Raw genomic sequence first — 27,354 nt, forward strand, 5'->3', positions numbered from 1 at the left:
TTTAACTAAATCTGGACCAGGGTCGACATCATGTTGCAAAAATTTTAAGTGCAACTAATGTTAAATTGCTCTCATTTGTAGCATTACCTGGCTTTGAGCAGTAGCTTTGCTTTTATCACGGGTACAATGCATATCTTAGCACATGTGTGTTGCCTGGTAGTCATATGGAACTTGCTTCACCAAAGAGGATGCTCACACTTGTTCTTCAAGGGCAGTGCCAGTAAGACAGTGTTGTACACACCAGGAAACATGCACGCAGATGAATGCAGTGCTACATTCTGGAAGCATAGTACATGACTTCCTGCAGCTGCAGTCTCACAGCCAGCATCATGCCTATTTATTTACTTTATTTATGCCCTGATTGCAGTGTGCAACGCAAGAGGTGAATTATTGCATTTCACACGCAATTTTTTTCAGTGACTGCATTGAGATGGTGCAAGCTGGAACAGTGCATAACATTAGCTAGGAGGCTGCTGTAATCTTTGTATGTCTGATAAAGAAAACTTTTTTGGTACGCACAGTAGCTGCCAAATTGGTAAACTCTTTTACGATGTCTTATGCAAGACCACAATTGTTGAGGTACTATGATAATAGAGTGGTCATGTGGAGCAACAAACATATAGTGAAAGACACAAAATTGGGCGGCTTCCTGAAGCAAGTCTGCTGAGCAAAGTTCAGCTTGCAATTTCGTAACAATGGTGGTGAACGAAAATAATAAATTTTAGTGCAGAAAGGACAAGGTTCTGTACAACACTAAATTGAATGCAGTGTTTTAGAATCGTTTGTATGATTGGCTCTCTTGATCTGTCTGTCATGATGGCTTCTATGCACAGGTTTCTTAGATATTTTTTCTTATAAGTGATGTGATGTACTAAAGATATCAGTTGAGAGTAGCACCTTGCCATGCCTCTTTTCTTGTGTTGTTTTGTTTGTGCTAAAATTTATTATGCATATGCACCAACTATCCCATCCATTAAAAAAAAAGTTAATGTAAATAAACCTTGTCATGTGATTCTGAAGAACACATTCACCAATTTTGCACTCATTTATATGACAAGCCATGTACAGTGATCAGCACGACATGCACCGGTGAAAACAACGCACCCGAATGGTGGCCAGGTCATAGGGCTCACTGCTCTCATTGTACACAATGTGCACGTAGTCATTGCCAATGTGGCGTTTCTTGTTGCCTCGGTGCCGATCGTTTTCTACATTAGGCATCAGTGTGGCCACGTGAAACACCACTGCAGCAGAAAGAAAACAGTGTTCCACACCCCCATCACAGCAGTCAGCAGTTGCAAACAAATAGCTACATCACAGAAAGCATAAGTAAACACATACATTAAAATATGGACCTGAATCCCATGCTTCCTGGAACATGGCTGTAGCTAGCAATTGCAAAATTAATTTATAACATGCTGCTAATGCCATAGTAATCTTCAATGTACTAACACTTTTTAAAAACGCCGTCAAACTTGTGTCCAGCTAGACTAGGTTAATGCCTTGAAAGAGGATTATCTTTCCATGCAAGGTCAGGACAACTGAACAGACAAGACAGAATACTGAATGCAATTTGCAAGAATATACTGTTGGGCGAGTTGGTTATGCTGGAAAATGTCCAACCAACTTGCCCAATAGTATGTCCTTGAAAGAAAATGAACACCGTCAGTGAAGCACAATGTTTGGCATATCTTTAAGGAACTTGAAGGTAACAGTGCTAAAAAATAGGACACTGCCATCATGCTACCATCTAGTATTTCGCTTCAAGTGTCGTAATATACCAACCAGCCCAATTCAACATGCTACTACATGGCATATCTGTTCATGTGCAGTATTTAAAGCTGGCCAAATGTGATACTTGTTGCAAGCTTTATGTATCGTATGTTTGAAGGTAATATGCGAGTCAAAAAAACTTGCATCCTAAAAAAAAAGTTGTATCATTTTCAAATTGTTGCCATATTCAACGTTACCTATGCTCTGTTATGATACTTTTATGCCTTAAAAAAAAAAAAGGTTCAATTTGAGCTAAATATGGCAAGAAATGCTTTTGTTCTTGCTATGGTGACTAAAAAATGAGAAATTCCATCATGCTTGAGTGTCTCATTCGACACAATCGCACGAGCAACCACTGCAATTGAGCTAGAAAGGTAAAAAGGACACACTATTAGGTGAAGCTGCATCTAACACTTTATATTCTAACACAAAGCTACCAAGCAAGATGTATGCTTCTTGCGTTTTTACGCATCCTTTATTTATTGTTTCCCAAAAGCTCGCATACATTCTCTTCAACTACACAGGCTGCAATTATTCATAATATGAATATCTTTAATCAATATCTATTTTAACATACTAGTTATATATTTCCCACAGCTGGAGTCCCAATACAAGCATTTGAAATTACCAACTCTGAAGTTCCCATTCTTAATAGGCAAATTATGGCTTCTTGATTGTGCATGTCTTGAAATCTACACTTGCGAAGCAACAAGTTCAAACTCTTAAATTTATGGTGCATTTCAGCTTGCAATAATAGAGCATGCATACATATCAGCTTGATCCAATGACGAACAAAAAAGACACCACTGTGTCTTTGCATTTGCCACTGCAGCTGAAAACTGCACATTAACACCGTAACAAATTTTGGCCTATTACAGCAACAATATGTAGCCACTTAGGAGTAAAAAATTCCAACTATGATTCCTTTTACAACTGTTACATAAACAAAAATTTGGAGGACGCTTAAGCTTCGCCTTTAAGAGTGGAATGCGATAGCATTCAAAGATCCCCGACTGCTTCTCATGCTTCCCAGCAACTGCAGCTTATGTAACCGTAATGTTTTCCAGGAAACGCTGGTGGTGAATGCTATACACAATAGCAAGCTTCCTGGTTCTTTTTTGATGGTGCTGCAAAGAACCGAGCGGGCCGCACCGCTAATACTAAGACAAATGGCAGCTGGAAAACGCTATCAGGTTAAAAGGGGCTTTGTTTTTGAGTTTCTGCGTACCAGAATTATGTTTTTTCGTATATTCAAATTACAATCTGACGCTATCATGTCTGTAGGTTCTGTGTAAGTCATACTTTACGAATTTTCTAACACATTTTACTTTGAGAAGTTCAATTACTGTATTCATTCGAATACAAGGCGAGGTTTTCTTCCCAGGATTTTTAGCCTGGTAAAGCCTGGAATTTTACCCTGCACCCCCCCCCCCCCCCCCCCCGCCTCATACGCGAATTTCGCCTTTAGGTGTGGCTTCACGGCAGTGCGACTTTCACCTTACAGTATGGCGTTATGGCAAAACACCTAAGGCAAAATTCGCATATAACCTACACTCCACGTTTTGAAGCCCCCCTTCCCCCCTCTTCTATTTTATGGTCGCCATTTTGCATGTTGGCTGTGTTGGTAATTCAATATTTTAGGCGATCCCCGCCGAGTATCAATAGTCCGTCGGTTATTCTGCATCGCCTTATATTGGTGTGCATACTCAAGATTTTTTTTTTTTTTTTTTTTGGGGGGGGGGGGGGGGTTCCCTCAATTGCACCCTCACCTTGTAATCATGACCACCTTATAAACAATTAAGTACGGTAGTTCAGTAATGCCTCTGCGTCACGCGGAGTGCCTGCATGGATCAGGATGCATGGTTCGAGATGGTTTTCTTGGCCGGAGACGCTGCCTCTGACGCCGACACTGCGTTTTCTACAACATGGGGCCCTTAACGCTATCACGTCAAAATATGGTTACCATACAATCAGTCATAAGGCTCACAAGAGCCATACAACATCCCAGATAAAAAATTTATAAAACAAGCTTTCTAGTGGCCGTAGACATGTGGTGCTACGATTATTTCTCGCTGTGCAAGCATAAATTGAAACTGCAGTCACTGCTGCCAGAACCATTCAGGTGACACCGGCTGATGAGTGAATGCTAGGGTGGTATTCTTGAATGATCACTTTTGGGCATACATTCAATTTTCTTAAAAATTCATGCAACTTGCTCTGGACGCATAGGTGTCTACATATAACACTGTCCTTGGCACTGTACTACAACAGCATGTTTGGAACTGTACCAGGAATGCTGTCGCTTGTTGACACCTGATGCATTCAATGCTAGTCACACGAGATCTCACAAATGTGAAAGTATACACAAAAGCAGTCGTTAAAAAATGCAGCTCCAGATGGATGGTTATTCGTATTTTTCAAGAACACTACTACAAATAGCATTTAACATAATCTTTAGTGATGAAAGAACCTAAAAGCACAAAAATCTGAAAAAGTGTTTCTGACTGAAGCAGTGTGTCATCGGCCATAGCATTCTTGGAAAGCTAGATATCTTTCATGCTATCTAAAACTATGCACAACAACCATTTTTCACTAGCACTAGATTTTTTTTTTCATATGGATATGACTTTTGCAATACAGGAAAGGCCTGCATATTGCCTGCCACACAAGAGAAATACATAAAGTGATGCACCAGTGACCCACAAGTAGAGAACATGTCAAGAAAGCAAGAAGTTTTCAGTTTGTACAAAAACTGCAAAGCAACCAGCCCTGTAGAACTATAAAACAGTGCCAATAAGTTGCAAGTTTGTGTGGCATAAAAAAATCTACCTGCTTTTTTCTTCTGTTCTAAGACACAAAATTGATGGTTGTTCTACATAAGAGAGTGTGACTTCCTCTGGACTTGTGTAACTAGTAGTGGGCCCTGCAACGCCAAGTGGCACACACACACACTCAAATACAAATGTACATGGCTTTGAGCCACTCTTACTACCTTAGATTACTCTCTTTTAGTTCAAGTTATTTGTTTCCTTCTTTCATATGCGAAACTTGAATAGTCATCTAACTCTGCATCCTCCCCCTCTCTCCATACACTTTTCAAAACAAAAACTAATATATATCTTTTTTCATTTTTTTTTTTTCAGAAAAGCGGTAAGTGCTGCCTTTCTGAGCAGCACGTGCTTGCCCTCAACTAATGCAGTGTGCACGACTGACGTGTATGCTTCACAGATCTTTCCTTAATCTTCAGGGTAAACCCACATCAGCACCACGTAGCTGCAAAACAGTACACAATAACCACAGGTTGTGCATTCAGACAGAACTTTGCAAGACCAACTACATGCAGGTGGGAGAGGATTAAAGCAGCACACAGTGCACAGTTATCATGCCCTAAATGCATCTCCATGCAACGGTTAAAACAAACAGGCACAGTGCAAAGCACTGCAGCCAATGTGAGCAAGCACAAGAGAAGCTTAGTGGAAGCCAGGTTTCTGACGTACCAGCTGACTCAATAAAAAGAAAATATGAGGAACCACAACCTAATTATGACTCTGGATTAATTTTGACCACCTGATGTTCTTTAACGTGCACCCAATGCACAGTACACAAGCGTTCTTGCATTTCACCCCCATCAAAATGTGGCCACTGCGGCTGGCGTTTCATCCCACGACTTCATGCTTAGCAGTGCAGCCATCAAGTCATAGCCATTAAGCCACCATGGCGGGTCTCAGTCCCACAGCAAGTAATTGGAATGGCCGTTAAGCGTCACTGCATGTAAAGGTGTTTTGCAGTAATGAATATTATGTGTACACTTTAATCGTCTGGCTAAAGTACTGGTTCTCTCATGCTCAAATTTCACACAGCACAGAATGGTGGCACCATCACTCACTGCAACGGTGCAACACGGCTCAAGTCGCATTTTGCCCTAACAATGACACATGGTGCCAACCATTCTGTTTGGGGTCACTGCAGACAATGCATAGCTTGATTTATTCTGAACACAGGCAAACATGTTGTTAAGCTGCATGCACCACAATATGCCAACTCTGTGTGTAATTTGAACACAAATGAACCAGCAGTCAAGTTGGAATAGTTGTGTATAGTACCTGGCGCCCCTACATATTTGCACAACATACAATAGATAAAGCACTTGCACCACAATACGCTTGGTCCACGCCAGAGCAGCAGCTAGTCCAGTTTATTGCTACTGTTTTTTAAAACACATGGTCGGTGCTTTGAATAAGTAACAGCAGCCTTTGATACTGCCTTGGCTACCTTCCTTTTCCAATATTAGGGGTGTTTGAGCAGTGAAATTTTCTAATCATATCAAATATAGATATTAGAAAATATCAAACCGAATATTGAATAATTTCTAATTCCTAACCGAAATGCAAGATAAACAATTCAGAGAAAATTTTTTGTTCAGACTCTCAATTGTTTTTTTTTTTTTTTTGCATAGATTTATGAACATTAAATAATTTCCTAAAAACTGAGGCATCGCATTTACAAAACTAACTACACAATTCCTACTCAGCAAGCAGTAATAGATTGAGCACTAAAGTGGACATGTTCGCCATGTTACTGTACAGTTTACATAAAATGCCTACTTTTTCTTTGACAAGTTTTGTAAAAGTCTTATGTATCATGAGCATAAATTGAAATGCAAACAGAAAAGAACTGATCAGAATAACTGTTACATGTAATTTAATTGGAGTGCAACATGCAAGTGCTCTTTAGCTGGTTTCTAAGCATGTTGCAATTGCAAATGTACACTTTGGAATTAAGTTCACTATAACAAATGTAGGTGAACTGCAGGTGAAATGCAGATGCAAATGCATTGCAAACAACATTAACATCTTTCTACTGAGCCATGCCCACTTTCAGTGTGAGGCACCAGCCTCGTATGTAATGTGTCTCACTGCTACCTATGTGAAAACACACAGAGCGAAGGCTATAGACTAATGCATCTGCACTTAAAACATTCATACTAGCTTACAGGTAAGCGAAAAGGATAGACGCTCACAAAGCAGTTCAGAAGCGTGAAGCTCATGAGAAGCAGAAGGAAGATACCACGGGTCGCAATGTGGCTTGTAAGCAAGAGGCCTGAAAGAAGCAGAAGGATGACATCGAAGCAAAAGCTCGAGAAGTGCCTCAATAGAGAGCGGCTCACAAGAAGTAGATGAACACACATTTGTTCCCCAGAACATTAAAAAAGCAAATGCAGTGCTATTCTGGCTAAAGAAGTGCCTTACTGTGGGTGTCACTCAAATACTGCAGAACAATCTGCACCGGAATGAGTGTATATATAAAATGCAGTTGTAATTTTGTTGGGAAGCAATCCCTATGCATGCAATGAGCATTGCATCCATGTAGGCATGTACATTTAGCTGAAGATAATAGGCAGGCACTGCTTCATAAATAAAAACTAAAGTATGTACATGTGGCACTGCTCTCAGCTTATGAAGCAGAATCAATGGTTCCATTGATCAAGCTTGTGTGTTAGGAAAACAGATTATTTTACTGTGCAGTAACAAATACCATAACACATTGTATGTACAATAAAATCTTCAAGACAGTTTACCAGAGCAATACAAAGAGACTCAGGAATGCTTAAGTCAACTTAAACTTGTAAACATTAAAAATTTACATCTTATAAAAACCTGCCAAGTTAGAAAACACAAGACTTTTGTGAAGAGCACTGTAGGGTGGTTAGCTTTTGTCAAAATCGTGTACATCTCCATACTTTGGAAGCAATGGATAGAATAAGGTGCTATTTTCTATTCAAGTGTTGCACAAAGCAGTGGGGTTTCTATGGTGATGTACAGTGGGTGACATGCAGTAAGCAGTGCAGCAACAAACATGCTACATTGATGCGACACGTGAACCAGTGCACAGCGTGATGCTGTGCACTGCTCAAACCATGCCTCAGGTGTTTTGAGCAAGTACACAATGAAAAGACAAGCAATGCCCTTAGGCTTGCCTGGATGCTATCTTGTTATGCCAGAATCAATTTTAACAATACAGCCAAATGAACATCTGTGCTAAATGAAGGCCCCATAGGGACGGTAACACGATTGCCAATGCCTTTGTTGCCAGTTCTGCTGCTCTTGTGTATGCACATTCCATATAGCCAGAAGTTAACCTAGAGTAGCGCAAGCCCAATGAACACCACATTTTGTGCAATGCCTGTCCAGTCATGACCCAAAATCCCTCCTTGCACGCTCTGCATTTATAATAACCAAATGTGTGATTCTGTGAAAACAGGGCAAGTATCCCTATTCTGGCAGAGAATCGGCTATATGTTATTTACAGCACACTTGCGATATTGTTTACTTGTGAGCCAGCACCATCTGTGAGTAGTAGCAGAGGACGGTGGCACTTCTGATGCGCTTAACGACATTCAATGCCATTTTAATGGCAGGAAAAAGAATGCATGTGGTTGTAAGGTGAACTGGATAAAGAGCTTCCGAGATAGAGAAGTGTGCCAACCAAAAACTTTTGTGTGCCAAGTTTGGTAGGATACACACTGTGCTACTCTAGTAAACTAGCAGGTCAAGGCAGTCAAGGGGACAGTATGGGCTGGCAGAGGCATTGCAAGATTGTGATTGGTGAAAATGTTATATGCTCACTACCATGCTGACATCCATTCTGGCACCCATGCAGCTTCAGCCCCAGGTCAACTGCGATAGGTCAGGAGGACAACACACTGTGAGCCCAGGAAGCCAATGACTGCATGCATGCTCACGCACCAGGGCATCCACAAGCAGTTGCAAAGGAAGCTGGCAGGTGAGGAGGAAGAAAAGAGGGAGGTGATGGAGCTGCTTGCCCTGGGTGACGTCATCCTGCCAGCAGAGGCAATGGCTGCCGTCCTCGCCCGTGCAAGCCAGGCCACCCAAGTAAGTACGCCGAGGGTCCAGCTCCGACAGGCGCACCAGCGAGCCAAGCCCCCGTAGCAGCATAGTGTAGCGCACAGACCCGTGCGTGTTGGACAGGATGCACTGCTCCTGGCCTGACTGGCCTGGTCCGACATACAGGAGGCCCATCCTGTGGGTCTCGTAGGTCAGAATGTGGTCAAACACGCCCACAGATCGTTCCTGCACAAGTTGCCACAAGATATGTCAAGACACTGCTGGTGCCTTGCAGGCTTGTGGGTGCCTTCCAACATGTGGGCCTTCACCACCAGTTTCGATGCCACTGTTCCTTCTACTTTCATAGTGGCTGCAGTACACTTGAACTTCAGTTGGAAATTTTCAAGCTTGTAAAACAGTGATGTGGCAGTGAGCTAAAACTACAAGAAAAAAAATATACAGTGTAGACCGCTGATAACGTAAGTCGCCGGAGTCGCGAATATCTGCACTATAAGCGGTACCACACTATAACCAAAACAACAATGTTCAAGCCCTGCACGTATGCAAAACATGTAGACCAAGCATGTAGACACGCTTTGTACTATCGCGCGCACATCGTGATTACGTTTTCGCTAGTGAGCTGGCAAAAATATAATCGCGATGTAGCCGGTGCTCTTCAAGCTCGACAGCTTTGCACCGAGTCAAAACGAATTAACTGTTTGCCGCAACCGCTGCGGAAAAAAACGTGACCGCTATCGACGCAATTATGAATGGCGACTTTGCTGTGCTGAAGGCATGCGCCCGACGCATGCACCGAGTCTGGACAAATTAACTACCATTCGCTGCAACAACTGGCAGTTGAAACCGCGGTCGCTATCTATGCGATCATCGATGGCGACTACGCAGTTTTTTAGGCACGCGGCCGACGTGCGTACCGAGTAAAAACGAAACTACTGTTCGCCGCAACTGCTGCGGAGAAAACCGTGGCCGCTATCGACGCGATCATGGATGACGACTACGCAGTTACGAAAGCCCGCGGCCAACACGTGGTTATGCGTGGAGGTAAACACAAGAATACAGGCTTTAAAGACACAAATAGGCTTGAAGCGTTCCGGCGTTGCTGTCATTCACGTACGATTTCAACTAATGGTTGTAGCGATGCGGACTCCGCCGCTTCGTTTCGGTTGGACGCTAGCGCCGTTCTTGCTCTTTTGCATCGCACATTTGCGGTGCTCCTTGCTCACCGAGCTCCGAAAGTAATCCGAATTAACCGATGTGCGGCCAAATAAGTCCGAATTAACGAGAGTTTGATTGCATTGAATAATGCATACGCTGGCCGGCAGCACGCACCTTGTTGAGAAGTGTGCTCGCTGCCACCCTTGTCGGCGAGATTTTCCCGTGGAAGCCACATTATAGCCGGTATTTCGTCTCACGCGACTGCAGTGTAAGCAGTATGCGTATACATGGAGTGCTATGGGAGGGTAAACGCGAGTCGGAAAAGGCCGCGTTGTAGCCAGTTCTGCACTATAAACGGTTACGTTATAAGTGGTCTATGCTGTGTATATATATATATGTCAGATACATTCGACGCAAAGGCGACATATTTGCCTTTGGGAATACATTGAGAATATTTCTAGATTAAAGCATTTAAGCCTGTCAACCAATCAATATTATTGGAGAAGTTAGAGCATTGTGGTTTTCATCAAACAGCACTATATCTTATTAAATCTTAATTAACTGAGTGTGCATTATCAATACGTCGAATTAAGCAGATATAAACCCCATCTATGGCTTAATTTGGAGTCACCCTGCAAAGCGTTCCGAGACCACTTATTTTACAGCGATCAGCTAAAACAATTGATCCTAACGCATAGGTCAGCTAGGAGTTTGTACGTCTGCGGCAGTGAAAGCTGATGGTGGGGTACTGCAACGCAGCCTGCTTGCGGACCGTCACTAAGGACAGCCAGCCATGACTGCACTCGAACACAGCATTGCTGCTGCATTTGAGCAAGGCCGTGAGCCAGCAAACAGACCCCTAGTACTTCTAAAGGGTGTAAGAACTCACTTATACAGCTACGCTATCTTTGATGTATTATTTGTCTGTTTAACATATATGTGAAGTATTTTTGTTTGTTTTTTTCTTTTTTTACGTTAACAACATAAAAATTAAGGAGGGTTGCAGATATACCTTATAAGTGCGAATGATTGCTCATGCTCGTTCGTAGAAGAGGCATAGAGACAAAAGACAAGCGCATTCTGCCGGTGTACAGATATGGTGCCAGTATTCTCATTCTAAATAGGCTCAAAACTAAATGTGTTTTGTTTTGCACACCAGGCACTCTGGAAAGAATAGATGATCATGCAGTTCTTGGACCATTAAAATTATATAGGAAAAGTAGTATTAGTTCTAGCTGGGTCATTTCACGCAAAATGTCCCAGACCCCGAAAACGAGCACCGCTGATTCCCTAAAAAAAAAATTGCGCCAATTGGAGATTGCGTGAATGAGGTTTCTCGAAACATTTTTTCTCAAGAAATACATTTTGGGTGACGTAAGCACTCTTAAATTTTTTTCAAAGAAGCAAAAGTTGCTTGAAGACAAATCGTTTAGAATCAAGTGTGAAACACGTATAATGACAAATCTTATTTCCGCTAGCATTTTATTGCGATAGCAATTATATGGACACTCAAAAGCAGATTTCTGCCGTCGGCGTCGCCGTCGCCGTGAGGTTCCGTATGACGTCATTTGGAGATGAAATCGTCGCCGCGCGCCGAACGCTGTATGTGCGAGTGAAAGGGCGCGAGGGGCGCGTCTTTCACGGGGAGTGAACGCACGGCGGAGAACAAACGCGCGTTCTGCGCCATGCTCGCTTAAGGGCTGCAGAAGTAGGCGTCTCTTTTCTCCTTTACAATCACCATATATGTAGAGCAAACGCGCCTTCTTCAGACGCGCGAGAGGCCGTGGGGGAGGGGGAGGGAAGGGAGGCGACGTTTAGCTGCGGCACCAAGTGCCTATTTATATCAGAGGCTCCAGCGACAGTCACCAACGCCGCACACATTTTGAGGTAACGCGGGCAAAACGCCGATGGCGTCGACAACAGTTCTGCGTGTTGTTGCTACCAAAGCCGCTCGCCTTACTTCGTATGACATTGCTGTGTTGCTATCGCATTCATTGCTTCGCCCTTAGGGCGAAACTGTGACATTTTTTATTTCATGTGACGTCATAACGAACACATGTAAGACTTTTATGTATTTTATTGGCTCAGTAAAAAAAGCAAAGAATGGTGCGTTTTCAGACATTTTTTGCATGAACATCGTTAATGTTTCAAGCACATTAAATTTTTTACCCATTTTTCCGGTTATTGTTTATTCTAAATATAATTCAACTTATTAAAAAAGTACTTTTCATAAAATTACTTCTAAATTTGGCAAGAAAAATATTTTTAAAAAAAGGCTGCTTAGATGTGGATGTTTTTTTCTGCACCTTCCTTGTCCGCTTGCACGGACAAGGAACGCCTGTATTCTAACCGCGTCTCGGTAAGGCCAAATCAAAATGCACCAAGCATCTCAACGCGCTATCTTGCCTGTGGAGAGTTCATACCTCGAAGGACCGCTCAGCGGCATTCAATTGGGCATTAATGCTTTTTATTTTATACACTCATTTTACACACTCATGATGTGGCGCCACCTCCTCCCCATCAGCTGCATCGTCACATGCCCAACGACGCATGCACTAGGCCACACGTTTAGTCAGCCAGATGGCTGTGACATAAAGTATGCAATGACGAACACACTAGGCACATCTTTAGTCAACTAGAACCCTGGAGCCACCTTGCCAGGAAAGCGTGCTTGTGTCGCACCCCCAACACCCGGGTTTTATTCCCACCCAGAACAAAATTTACCAAATTTTCTTTTCAATGGCATTAATTTACATTGTTTGCAGGAACCTCCTTGAGAAATTTGACGTCACTGTGAGCATTTTTTTATGTGTTTTTACTCTTTGTGGTGTCGGCCATCTTTCGGTCACGCCGACGGATTTTCGTGTAATGGGGTATATAATGCGTTTGCATAAAAACTACTTTATTATGAGATTCAGACCTAAATTAGTCGACTAAAACCCTCCAGATAAGCACACATCAGATGGCTCATTATTCGCATCAGCCTCCTAGCAAATGTTATCTACAAATTTTAATTTGAGTAAATTCTGCTTGAGGCAAGACAAAAATTTTTGAAATCCACAGCCAGTCTCACTGGTAAGCAATGCCAAACGGGGCCTTCACTGCTGAACCCGTTTGTGGCACTGGTTTTTTTTTGCATACATATGCAACTCTCGCTCTTTGCTAAGCAAATGTGTGCCATGTTGCTACCGGCAAAACTGGCTGTGGACTTTAAGTTTCTTGCTTCAAACAAAATTTATTCTAATAAAAATTTTTAGGTCACAAGCTAAAAGGTTGGTGCGCGTATAATGAATTACCTTGCATATTTTTATTTGGATGGCCTTAATGCTTAAATCCCGTCCAAACCTTGTAAAGTAATTTTTTGCCAACCTTGGAAGCAAATTTCTTGAAAGTTACTTTTAAAATATTTTTGACTTATTTTTAGCAATAACTATAGCAACATGCAAAATCGGTAAAAAGTTATTGTGTCTTAAAAGGAACGATGTTTACGCGAAAAATTTCTGAAAATGCAGAAATTTGCACTTTTTTATTGAGCCACTTAAACGCTAAAAATTCTTATATGGTTCTTGTCATTCCCATTATTTTTACTTGTCAATGTACTTAGTTTCACAGTTCACTTTAAAAGTTTACCTTCAGCCTACATTTGCTTCCTTGCGGAAACATAAAAGAGCACTTACATCGGCGAAAAAAAATTTTTGGACAAAAATACTTCGATGGAACGTCATTTACAGTCGCCAACTAGCCCAATTTTATTTAAAGATAAATCTGCGATGGTCGCTTTTTGGGTCTAGGACGTTTCGCGTGGAATGACCTAGCTGTTATTTTCTGTAAAAACATGTAAATATGCTAAACGATATTACCAAAGTTAAAAGCCACAGGTGTATTAATCCAGAACTGTCACACTTTCTCAGTAAGTATTAAGAAGATGTTATTACTTTGCTATCTTTAATTCTCATTTGTATAACTGCAGTCTAATCTGGGGAAGCACAACAGTGTCGAACTTGCAGAAACTAATTAAAAAGAAAGCACTTCCTTCAATAGAATTTTTTTTTTTTGTAATACAGAACCACTCTTTCTCAAACAGAAAATTATGAAAATTTGTAACACATGTGTGTGCAAATTACTGAGTATCTACAATAACCCCACATTCAGTATAGTGGAATTTTAAAATCCTTTGAGGTATCAACCACCACACTGCGTTTCTTTTTCGTGCACACATTATGGGAAAGAAAAACTTGAGTACACTCTGGCAAGTGCAGCGAATGAGTTAGACAGGAAAGGTGTTGACATTCTAGCCATTAGTAACAGAAGATGGCCGATAAGCAGCTTGCCCTGCCAATATGAGGCACAAGAACAATGATAAATTACACACACACCGTCTGGACCACCACGATTATGCAACCGTGCAATCGGTGTTATCATGCAGGATCGCCAGATTGGCTTTCCGACAGTGGTCGAACCAAGCGAAGCCTCCACCAGACTTTTCGGACATGGATGAGGCCACATGTAGATTGGATCCATACTGCGCACTACGGCCGTCAGTCTAGCTTGTGCATCTGATCTCACGCTTGGTCGTTGAGAATGTTTACAAGTGTGAATATATCGACGGCGAGTTTCCTGCAATTCCTTGTCACCAACCACTCTGCCAGCCGTACTGTTTAAACTGCTAGGCCTAACCAGCGCTGCTCTGCCAGGAGGCCAAGGTTGCAGTTTCATGCCTAGTCGACATGGCAGAACTGGTGCAAACATGGCGACATCGCACAAACATGGTAGCATGAACTTTGTTCATGGCCGCCATGTTTGTGGCCAATTTCGGTTACTGCCATTATACTCGTACATTAGTGCTAGGGGTACGTGCAGGTGTCGCAGGGAAGTTTGAAAATGGTGCAGATCCGAAAAATCAGGCATCTGAAAAATCGATTGGCGACTGTATTTAACGTTTTTGCTATCAGAGCATATATTTTGAGGCACATGCTAGCAAAAATTTGCTTCGCTATAAGCGATAACATGTTGTATCCCACATTTTAGATTTCATTATAACAGAAGAATACCCCGTTCAATTAAATCATGACCAACCAAATTTATATTAACCTCTTTATATCCGAAAACTTGTTATATCCATGTTCGTTATATCGAGGTTCAACTGGTATTGTATAGTTGCTTTTGTAGCTGCTTATATGTTTGTATAACTGAAATTTAATGGAAATCATTGTGTCACATAACTCATGGCAAAATAACTCGTATGAATGACTGATTCTTCGATTTATTATGTTGAATGCAGGGCTGCATGCTAAATTTCCATGCGACTTTATCACACGAATGGTTGACATAAGTTTATCATGTTATTGCGCCATAGGCAACAAAAAAAAGCCAATCAAATTTCTTACCACTTCCCTATCTTCTCTAGGCTAGTTGCTAAGTAGCCAGTGATTCTCTATAATTGCCAGGTCATCCGTTTCAATGCATATATTCATGACTGTTATCAAATGTCACTGAGCCTTTTAATTGACAAGCATCTTAGGGTGGCAATTGTGCGGAGTAAATTATTTTGGAAACCCTACTTGCTTTTGGCTTCAGCAGATCTCTCAATAGCATATGAAATTTGGGATATGCCAAGCTGTCCCCCAACATATTAATTAGAGTTTGATGTATACACATTCATTGCAGCTACACAGTTGTAACAAGATGCCAGTATGCCACCAATTTTATAATTCCTTCTAAACAAAGAAGTGATGTGAGAAACAATTTATAAATTAGTGGCTAAGTAAACACGCAACAAAGTCGTCATCTATCCCAGTGATGTATATGCAAGGTAACTAATATTCTATAACTCTTAATAATAGTGTTTCAAAGCAAATTCAGCACCCTGATACAGGCCGTGTTGCTGCCTCTTCTTTGATTGATATCGAGCACACCACCACATGCTGTCGCACAAATGACGGTCACTATAAAAGCTCACCTTATCTGCTGAGGCAGTAAAACTATACCATTGTGTGCATACTATGGCCTCCGAGGTCGGCCAACACAATGGATGATTGTGCCACTCAATTTTGGAAGCCATGTTGATAGCAAAGCTCAGTGTGACGATTAGGAGAGCATGGCAAGAATCAATTTGCGTGAGGACTGGCATGGGTTCAAGCTCAGAAGGAACAATGGAAATGAGGATAAGGCAAGAGGGTATAGTAAGGGCAGTATTCGCTTGCCACTCACACAACATAGTACATTCAAAAACTTTCGATCGGAAAGGATTCGCGAAGAGATGCCCTTCAATAGCAAGAATCATTCCCACGAATCATTGGTCAGGGAAACTAATTATCAGATGACACGTCACAGTGCTTACCACTGGATCAGTTTTCAGGTGCGATTAGTAGGTAATACTTAATAATGCATTTCTGTAAATCTCATGTATCTGCGTTATTTCAACTGTCTATGTTATGAAAATGTGTGAATGTTTTTATGGATGTGTTTTGTGACCACATGCTTTTTCTTTGTGCACATATGTTCTGCTTTTACTGTGGCCTATTACAAGGCCATATTGTGGCTGTGAAAAAAAGAACAACAAAAACAGAACACTTAGTATTTCACAGCTTACATGAGAGGTGTTACAGAAACCCTTTAGAATAGTTTGACTTGAGGTCATACTGCATCAGTATTATTAATGGAGCTGACAGCTACTAGAGGTTGAATCAGATTACTTTACTGATAGCATGATTAGCAACACATGCAGTGAACATGCCTGCTTGCAGTACGCCAGTGTAAACAAGCGACAAGTTTATGTTCAGATGCACAGGTGATGTTAGTAGTAGATTCCACCTTCACTTTACTTACCACATCTGATTCTGGAAGTGGCAGGGCCCGCTCTGCTTGGCCAAGACTCCGAAACAGGTGCAGGAAGACAAACCTGCACTACCAATGGTGACTGTCACACTGAGCCGACTGTTGTGCCAAAATCACATGCGAACAGAAGCTCACAAAGGTAGCTGAAGTTTTTCATTCCCTGCTTTCACGTGATCCACTACCATTCAGCTTATCAGTACTTCCCGTATTGGCAAAAAAGCCTCAGCTTTCGTGCTATGCTTACTTTAGGCAAATAGTGAGCAATAAAACAATGTCTACGTTTTTAGAAGAACAGCATTGGAATTTTGTCATGATCATTACTGAGGCTTATGCTGTTGTAGCTGCCATTTCTAGGCAGTGGCTATGGCTAAGCAGAAGATGCGACACCTGGCGCATGCAGATGCACCAGTCAGTAAAGCTTCTCATCTCCCTTTCTGCACAACATTTATTTATTTTATTTATTTACAATACTGTAAGCCCGGATGATCTGTTACAGGGTGAAACTAGTCAGATACAACAAAATACAGTCAACTATCAGTCAACATCCAAATCATAGAAGACAACAGAAAATACAACTGAGGAAAAATACAATTCTAAATTTCGTTCAAAAAATGTCACGCTCTCAGCATCAGTGAAAACTTCTGGGCCAAGGTTATTCCAGTGCTGTGTTTATCATTTTGAGCAACAATTGTGACACAGGTAGCTTCAATCGCCTATAGGAGACAGCAGTACGACACAGGTTGGTCTTCATTGTCTACACATCTCTCGCAATATGGCTATCGCACAAGCATTCTCCTCTGCTCAAACTTTGTGGTCAAATCCATAGGTCCATTCCCAGCCTTGATCACAATACACACTTTCCCTACAGCTCCACTTTACTTGGTGTGCCTGTACCATATTGCGGTAAACCGTCAACTGAGCAGACATTTACTGTTCTTACATCATAGTGCTTCACCACATGAACTAGTGCCATTGTTTCACAACGCCACTGAGTGGGAGACTACCTGCACAAAGATATAGCCACACGTGAGAAAAATAAAGTTTGTTACAATGAATAACATGCTGTTGCTTCTATAATAAATATGTGTAAATGTGTTTTTGTATAACGAATGTCACTGAATAGGGCAAAATATGATCCTCCTCCCCCCCCCCCTTTTTTTTTCAAATGGACACCTGCTCTCAAGGTACACATCTCTGTCAAAGCAAATAACTGCCGACAGCACAGCAAGTCAGTGTGCTTACTACAAAACCAGTCACATTTCCGCGATGAGTGACCATTTTGGGAAAACATTTCACTTACTTAAAACCAAAATCTGCATAATATTTGGTAATCCAGAATTCAGGCTAAGATGCAAGTAAACATTGCACTCACCTTCTGTGGTGAAAACATTGTATTCTATAACAACATACTGGTGAGGTCTGGCTGGTTCGTATTCAATATAAGCTGACATAGCATGACTGAAATGAACACGCAAAGAAAACAAGCACCTCAGGACCAGCACCAAAGCACTTCTCCTGTGTTACATGTTTTCTTTGTGTCCTCAATTCAGTTGCACTGTTTCAGCTTATACACTTGAGTCTTGTTTTAACAAAGTTGAAGGAGGAGTGGAAATGGCTTCGTTATATTGATTATTGACCTTTACTGCAGTTTATGCCCAAAAGTGTGTACAACTTTAACTCTCTATCTCTTGTTGACAAGTATAGTCGTCATAAACAAAAATTTGTCACACAGTGAACCTATGACGACTATACTTGTCCTATCGCATCTAGTTGCGATTCCTGACACTAGATGGCCACAGTTGTCTATGTTGTGCCATATGTTTCCTGCCTTTCATTATATTGCCGCCTCTGACACCCTCACATAAAACATGGCTGCCTCCTCAAAATGAGGCAATGAAAGTGTGCGTAAAAGAAAGTATTTTGATGACTCCTCATCAGATGACAGCTCTGTAGAGTTTTGCATGGAAACGGAAAATAACGTGTTCTCATATGAAGAGTCTGATGACGACGATTGTTTGGATGGACCAGAGGACCTTGCGGCTGCCCGTGAGTCTACTCTACGAAGACGGCCTACTAACTGCTTTAGGAGCTGTGAAAAAGTAGGCACTATTCATGCGCATGTTTTTGCACCGTTTAGGTTATTTTTGCTTCATATTCTCTTTTTTCATAGTGTATCGAGCCCTGCAAAATGCTGTTTCGCAAGACATTTTATTCAGAAAAAAAAAAAAGGGTCTACAAACTGAGTGCAAAAAATTTCCAGTAAATTTTATAAAATTTTCTTTTTTCGTGGTATGGAAAGGGTTACACATGCAAAGAAGAAGATGAAGACGCAGCTACGTATCCAACTACATTTTAATAAAACAACAGCAAAATAATCTGCAGTTATTGCAACATGCGACTTCTGACGCGACATCCTTTACGATAGCTCATTTCTGTTTCAATGTGACGGTCTTTTGCTTTTGCTTTCCGCATGGTTAGTTCACACTGTTGTGAAACCAATGAAACGGTGACGCAAACGAAGAGAAAAGTACCATGTTTGAGCAGCACATGGCACACAACACGGCACGCCTACTATGCAGCTGATCCAGAGCTCTCGTGTGGCCTCGCAGCCGCACTGTGTGAGCGCATTAGCTTGGCTTGCTCATGAGCTCCAAAATCGCACCGGCGCAACCTCGGATGCCTCACCTAGCTGCACTGTGCACTACACAGACAGACAAGTGGAAGCACTGGTCTTTGGCATGGCGCCTGCCAGCAGCACCTCTGCCACCGCAATTCTCTAGTGTGGTGTGCACTAGGGTCATGCCTATAGAGAAAGGGTGACACCCAGTACAACCCTCCGATACACAAATCAACTGCGCAGACGTTGGACAGGGGAAAGTGAATGCAATGTACAACTGTACCTTGAGGGTATAATAAACAAACAAGAAAATAAATAAATAAATAAATAAATAAATAAATAAATAAATAAATAAATAAATAAATAAATAAATAAATAAATAAATAAATGGAAGAAAGGCACATGAGGCCGGTGATATGAGCAGGGCAATGTGACAAAGGTGTGCCATGTGGGGTGTGCAGTGGTGAAGGTGTACGACACGCAGGCAGGTGCAGGCAGCTTTTTTTTTATAACAGCAAAGCTGTTCTAGCTAACCGTAAAAAGTGCCGCCTGCTGCCGCAAAACCTCGCTAACCTATGACGTCACTGCGTTGCCTAGCAACCACCTTGTGGAGCAGCGTGTGCCTCGCCTCCTCTCCGTACCGTGCACATGTTGCCTTGACATGGGACGTTAAGGAGAGCATGCGCGCGCTGCGCGCTATGCTCGGGAGAGAGAAAGAGAAAATGAGAGCGAGAGAGAGAGAAAGAAATTGTAGCAGCACCAACGAGGCAACACGCAGAGCTGCTGCGGACACCGTCCACGTTTCCCCGTGTTCACGCCTGACGCGCGCGGTGTCCGTGATTGCAGCAGCCACCTCTGGCAGCGCAGGTTTTGACCAGAAACACCCCGCCAAGTGTGGAGGCGCAGCTTGGCTGTGACGTCACCGGGGAGATAAAGCTCGGAGCCGCCGCAACGGCGGCAGAACTCTCATTGACTCTGTGGCGAATACATGTAGCCTTGACATGGGACGACCAAAGAAGATCTGGACACCCGAAAAAGCCGCTGCTCCTCCTGAAGCACGTTGCGCGTCCAAGTGAGAATCTGCACGGCGGCGCCAAGCCGATTCGGAATACCGTGCCTAGCAGCACTTCGCATTTCCTAGTAAAACTTAGCCAAGCCTAGCAAAACCTAGAAGAAGCTAGGTCGATTACCAGCTCCGCTGTTTACTCCAGCTTCGCACCACTACACTCTAAGAAAAGTTTACACCCTTTGGGTTGTATCTTGTCCCCAAACAATAATCGTCATCTGTCTTGCTTGCGTCTCCTTTCTTGAAAACTCAGCGCTCGCTACTTTCCTGCCGAGAATGCTGTGTCACGCTGATAACGTGCAAGCCTTTCGTGACAAGGAAGTACCGGGCTCGCAGCTTTAAAGAAAGGAGATGCGGACAAGACAGATGACAATTATTGTTTGGGGACAAGCTACGACTCAAAAGGTGTAAACTTTTTTTAGATTGTAGAGCAAGCTGCGCACAGCTTTTTTTTTTTTTTTTTATCTTGGCAGATTAGCTAAATGTTAGGGCAGATGTACGAGACACCAGGCTGAAACCTTTATACGGTTTCAAACCACTCAAATGCTCCTATAAGTGCAAGCTCAATGGTGACATAATAGCAAACAATAGGTTCACCTGGGATTCATGCCAGAACGGTAGAGGTCCACATAGGCGGTGGTCGCAGTGGCTCCACTGTCCGAAGCTGGGCTCGCTCCAGACACAGTGTGGCCCCTGTCCCGGTAGCAGCTAGCGGGAGGCACTGCTGCCTGGGACCAGCCTTCGAGGCTTCTCCTAGCAGAGTGGCTCCTGCTGTCCCAGTCTGGAGTGGATGAGAGCTCAATTTGCTATGGTGCAATGAGGCAGTGTCATGGAGGCAATTGCAGACAAACACATTCCGACATTGCACGCTATATCATGCAGTGTATCGCAACAACATGCATACACTTTTCCGAATTGCAATGCACCGGCCATGCTTTACCACGTCACATGGCCATGCCAGCTAACAAAATCAATACAAAGCAACCCACACCCGAACACACAACAGTGGAAAGCTTTGCTGTTCAGCGTCTACTCCCGGGACCAGCTCAATATGGTCAAGAGAGCACGCCGGGCGGCCACGACTCATGGGGTCCTGAACTGAGGGCTTCAACCACAACCGAAGCCTCTCGGCGGGGAGTGCCCCAGTGCGATCTTGTACACGCTTATCTCTCTCTCTCTCACAAGAATCCTCTCGCCATACTACAAGTATTCTCATTTCAAGTATCCCTCTCATATCTAAATCAATCATTTCACACTTTTCACCACAAAAACTACGGCCTACTCTTGTACACCTGAGTCGCATAAAAGCCACACCCCCTTATTTGAGACGCAACAGTTAAGACGAAAAAGCTTTCAGATATTATCTAAACATGGGCTACACGCCATTTTTCTGAGCACACCTCATGAGCCACAGCTGCACTATTTCCTCACAACAGTGGAATGGCTCAAGGAATTACAAATTGGGCTGTCTTATGTCACAATTTAAGAGATTTGGGTACTTTTGTCTGCAAATGCCTGTTTTCAAGGTGTAAATTATGCGTTCGAGATAATGTCTGCAGCTGTGAACAAAAAGGAGTTCTCTTGAGCACTTTATTTAACAACAGATCATGTAACAAATTCCTTGGCTAAAATGATGTACAGTCGAATGCCTCTACAACAAAATGACATGTATAACGAAGGAATCATTCTGTCTGTGTTCTATGGTGCGTTGCGCGACCTTTAAAACGAAGTGACCTGCATAACAAATGATTTCGGAGGCCCCAGGCACTTTGTAATAATGGCCTACGACTGTAGTAACAAAGCAGCGTTTGGCACTTGCAAGTGTCAAAACAAAACCACCTCAATTCAGTTTCCTATTGTCTTTTTTTTTTTCAACTTGTTTGATCTTTTCTAAACTAAAACCATAAAATTACTGTGAGTCTCCTCGTTTGTGCTGGTGACTAGTGAGGCACATATGAACAAGTCATAGCTGTGTGGCATGGTCCACTGCCCACCTACAAGAAATGAATAAGACACTGATGCGTTTACCATCGCTCCTGAATACATTTTACCACTAATAATGCTGTTGAAAACACTGAAGTAGCAAACACACTTCCATCACAAAGTTAGGCAGACATCCCATGTCTCAGCACGCCACTGAAAACAATGACATCAGTGAACCGAATGGAGTAACAGGCATGTGCATGTTTGTGAAAAACAAAACCAACGAAACTTTGAACATCATAAGGATTCCGTGTTGTGTTCAAGCCAGCTACATAAATGCTGAAGGTCATGGGAACGCTCAATTTTCTCGTGTTCCAACGTTCGGCTTCCCCATGTGACACAAACATGCCAGTCAGAGCTGGTGTCATAGTTATGCAGCTCTGATGGGAGATGGCACGAGTGCTCCAATGCTAATGTCACCTGTGTGGATAGCTTGGGCTCTCCACCGAGTTACTATGCTGGGTACAAGAGGAACTTGCCTCCCGTTCTTTGAAGTTGACAGTGGCCCAAGCAGATCAACCAACTGCTCATTAGTGCGCTTCATGAAACAAATCTGTGGAAAGCTTCCCACCCAGTTTTTGAACATGGAACCGGCATGGGCACACATAATAACTTGTACATGCTTTGATTTGCAGGTGTGCACCCACAAACTACATGGGCCTCAGAGCCTGGCATGGGCAAACATTCACTTGGTATCCCCATATGATGAGTCAAACTCCCTCTATTCCTCAGCATGTCCCTATCGAGGAGCCATCCCTTGTATTTCAGCTAGGCTGGCATTGTTGTACAAAAGGAGCAGTAAATGGCCTTTTGTATTTCAGCTAGCTGGCATTGTTGTACAAAAGGAGCAGTAAATGGCCTTTTGTATGCTTACATTACGTGTTGCGATTTCCTTTTTTCCTAGGCGCTTACATAACTGCACAAGGTTCACGCAATGCCTTGTATCATGCACAGGACTATAATCAGTGAGAACCCAAGGATGCAGCAGCAAGTGCACTGCTGTCCAACTTGGAGAACTTGTACAGTTGCACAAGTCAATCAGGTTTGCTCATTTCCTTGGAAGAAGTGAACCCTAGCATACAATGTTTTGGAGTGCAAAAACAGAGGTAACATGCAGGGCAGTTTTGCCTACCAAGAGCTTCTATTGAGTTCTTAGGGTGTCACTAAGTATAGTTTCATCCATTGTGTGACTCGCTTATAGACCCAACTTCAGTTTGCATTAGATAATGCTCTTACCACCCAATTCTTTGTCTACCAAGTGAAGTAAGGCCCCATTTTCATACAAAGTCATCTATTTCATGACTGAATGTTTCCAAACAAAGCATTCATGCTTAAAGAGTAGCTCCAGCAACCATTTAAGGCCTACAAATCATGCTGAAACTTGTATTAGTTCATTTTTCTGGGCTCACTGGTCATGTGCACTAAACAATGCCAACTGAGAGTTCTCTAGTTCGTCCCAAAAATTAATTTAAAGATTGGAGTGCGCACTTCCAATTTCTGCCATCTGGAACAGCTGCATTCCAACTTGTTTGTACTATTGTGGTAAGTTCTGGAAAGGTAAATGCAATTCTTGCCCATGCATACACATGGCTCAAACAGCGCGGACAATGCAAAAAAGTTCACTGCACAAACCTGCTGGTGGACGTAGTGGCTGGCTTTCTTCCGGAATGCTGTCATACCTGCATGTCCACAAGACTTGTCCATCACATATGTACTGTACCAGAAGTCATATACATGTAATAACATATTTTTGTTTATGCCTATGAAGACCAAAGTGTGAAGGAGGGAGCTGAGATTTGAAGCATTAGAATATATTACAAAATGTTGGCAACAATTGTTTCTTTATGGACACTCAAGATTAAGCAGTCCAATGTCATGTACAATGTAAGAAAAACTTGCGATACACTAAGCAAAATAGAGAAAACACGGGGAATGCGGGAGATGGATCGGGTTGAAGACAAACACCTCTTCCTAAGCGATGAAGTCCCAAAATGGCCGAGCACCAGGCCGGGAGCGTGCTTGTACCTATTTTAGCAGTAGGTACCCGGCAGCAGCATTTGCCTCCCACAGCCGCGGCGGATGCTCTTCAAAAAGGCCATCTGTGGTTGGACAAGAGGCGTCTAGAGACAACTCCTGAAATCTCTATGGGGCCCTTTTTAGAGATGCAAACCCCTACGAGAGCAAAGCACCAGGCCAGGGAACATCTCTACCCATTAGAAAAAAATGGTGGGTTACCGGCGGCACCGGGATTTCAGCTCGGTACCTCCCACATACAAGGTGGATGCTCTACCACTAGGCACTCTTGCCTTGAAGAAGACAGGCCCACTTGTTGAAACGATGGTTCTTGCTCTCACCTTGTTCTCGTGTTGCTCATCGACTACGCAAAATAGGAATTTAAGAGCAGCTCTAGCCAAAAAGTGGTTTTATTTGACGCAACATTTAGAACCAACCTTCTTCAGTGGGTTGATGACGGATGGTGGCGGGGTGCAGCTTCTAAAATTCCTTTAAAGGGCCCCTCACCGGGCTACATAGCAAATTTTGGTTACACGCTGAAAGTTACAGGCTGAAGCGTTCTACTGCAATAGTTTTTCAAATTAGATCAATAATAGCCGAGACAGAAATACTTTAGTGCCACGAACCCACGATTTCAGGAGGTGAGCGTCACCGCCAACAAGGACACTCTTTCCACTTGCCCCGTCTAGCCTCCACAAGCAAAATTTCTTCCCTGCGTTCTCCCATAACGGAGCTGGAGGATCGTGTGTCATGGGCCTAGCCTTCTTTTTTTTCTTCCTTGCTCTTTTTGCTGAGTAGCGCACTACTGCTGACAGTCATAAGCGTGAGCCGTTGCATTTGTCTCGTTTCACACAGCGCACGATCTTGCGCGCTGTGCACGAGAACATCTGACTAGCGGTATAAGTCAGTGCTACATTAACACTGAGGCAGACACAAGCGGATCACAGAGCATGATTGTGCACTGGAACACGGTAGAAAATGACATGCACGACTTGGGAACTAGCAGACGAAACGGAAGTACACCTCTCTTGCTACGGTATGAAGTAAAACAATTAGATTAGTAATAACTTTATTGAATTGTCCAGCAGGTTTTTGGCGACGCGGGCTCAGGTCTCGGGGCAGCCTCGCGGTCAGTCGTGTTGGACGGCCCAAGTAAAACAAAGACATGCAGACTTTCGGTATGTAGGTTTTAATATTTCTCTAAACTTTCATTCGTCTATTGAAGCAACAGATCAAACGAATAACAGATGTTGCCTTGAATAATTCTCGAAGTGTCACATGTCATTATGAACGACGGCACAGCCTTCGCACATGTGCGTAGGCGCACTTGCACGATAGATCTCGACTCTCCGGCTGGTAGCACGGCACCCACGAGGAGATGGGCAAACGGCATTTGGTTTGAAATTGCAGCTCTTTCCGCGGCGCGTAGTGATGTAATACTTAGCAGACACGATCGTTAGCACGCATTGTATGCACGGCGCTTGTCAGCTCAAAATGGCCTGACCTGGTGAGAGGCCCTTTAAAGGGGCACTGACACAAAAATTCAAACTAGAAATAATGTTTAGAACTTAGATTCCATTGCTGCGAACTCATAGGTATCATCTGTAAAGTATCAATAGAAAATTAAGCTTATTAATGCATTTGAATTAAATTCTGAAGTTCGTGCGAGCGACGAATCAGAAAGTATAGCACCTATCGATGTCAACAGTACAGGTCCTATTTGTCAACAATGTTACGTCACAAGTTTCGTTGATTGATTTCGGTGACATATATTGGCTTGTATCGCTGTTCGGGAGAAGTTTCAGCACTGGCTGCATTGAGTGTCATGCACAAAGAGTACGTGCAAACTTCTTACAATTTATAGATTACCAAGTTACTGGACCATGGCTGGCAGTAGCAAAGCTAGTGGCAACATCTTGTAACGATTTGTTGTCGCGTCAGTGTTATTGTCAAAGGGAAATTATAAACGTACGGTACGTACATTAAAAGGACTGACAACCACCCAGAACGTGTTGCGAGATGATAGTAGAAATAAAATTAAAATGATTTATAGTGATAGAATCGAGCATGCTGTTCGCAATTTCAGTAGGAATGAAATCTTACATTGGCAGAGAAATTCGAAAGAAACGGTAAGTGGTATGAAGTGGTGGTGAAACCTTAGCACTTCGGATATAGTACACATGAGATTGCTACACGTAAGTCGGCTGTTATTAAGAGAGAGAGAGAAATATGTTTATTAAATCATTAAAAAAAATAGAAAATTGTACATGTATGAAAAGGTAACCCCAGTGATTTTTCTGGTGAGGTGCCTAGATTAGGTCAATGGTTTTGCTTCTTATAAGGTAGGTGAGCAAGCTGTCATATATAGCTTTGCGGTGTTGAGGGGTCCCTCTAGGAAGGATCCAGTCATTTAGTGTGGCGACTGAGCTCTGCAGCCCAGCAAGGCAGATTCTTCGCAGTGATGACAGGCCAGGACATGTCCATAGCAAGTGGTGTGCTGTGGCTGGCGCACCCGTGGTTGTTATTAAGTACCTCATACATATTGCTTAAACTTGCAGTTTTTATATCATTAGGTGTTTATGCTTTATTCTATGTGTATTAAAAAGTAAAAAAAGTTCATGCTAACGAGCGGCGCTGCCTTCAAGGCAATGAGTGGAGCAGCATAGCCGTAGCGTCATCATTGCAATGGTTGCTAGGTACTGCTGTCTTGCTGAATAGCTCACACAATGAAAATAAATAATGTGTCCGATGATGGGCTCGAACCTCAATATCGGAGTACCGCAGCCCAATGCTCTATTAGGCCACAACTGCATGCATACTTCTCTCAGGCCATTACCAAGTAATTCTTTGACATGAATGGTGCATGCGTCATGTTGTGAAGCACATGCACACCAAATAACTGCTTCGTGAAAGTTTCACACAGATTCCAACATGTGCACTGGATTTGCATATTTTTTTAGAATAATGAAATAATCTTTCGCACCTGACAGCATTCTGAAAGTTCTGAGGTGGTAAGCTACCATATTGGCCTGTTTTATTGTTGG

At 42.8% G+C, this 27,354-nt stretch overlaps 1 protein-coding gene across 4 annotated transcripts in view; it reads right to left on the minus strand.

Annotated features, from left to right (window-relative positions):
* LOC119449417 (tuberin-like) overlaps positions 1-27,354 on the minus strand; it is a 138,474-nt gene that overhangs the window by 5,247 nt on the left and 105,873 nt on the right. For 3 of the 4 annotated variants that reach the window (XM_049665190.1, XM_037712585.2, XM_049665189.1), the window contains 5 exons: positions 23,930-23,976; positions 20,912-21,095; positions 16,623-16,695; positions 8,597-8,864; positions 1,105-1,244 (listed from right to left, as the gene is read on the minus strand). In XM_049665190.1, the coding sequence (XP_049521147.1) occupies positions 1,105-1,244; positions 8,597-8,864; positions 16,623-16,695; positions 20,912-21,095; positions 23,930-23,976 (712 nt within the window). Of the gene's footprint in view, positions 1-1,104; positions 1,245-6,793; positions 6,874-8,596; positions 8,865-16,622; positions 16,696-20,911; positions 21,096-23,929; positions 23,977-27,354 lie in introns of those variants that run through there. The other variant, XM_049665191.1, reaches the window with a different exon arrangement.

The sequence above is a fragment of the Dermacentor silvarum genome, chromosome 4 (genome assembly GCF_013339745.2).
Source record: "Dermacentor silvarum isolate Dsil-2018 chromosome 4, BIME_Dsil_1.4, whole genome shotgun sequence".
Classification (NCBI taxonomy): domain Eukaryota; kingdom Metazoa; phylum Arthropoda; class Arachnida; order Ixodida; family Ixodidae; genus Dermacentor; species Dermacentor silvarum.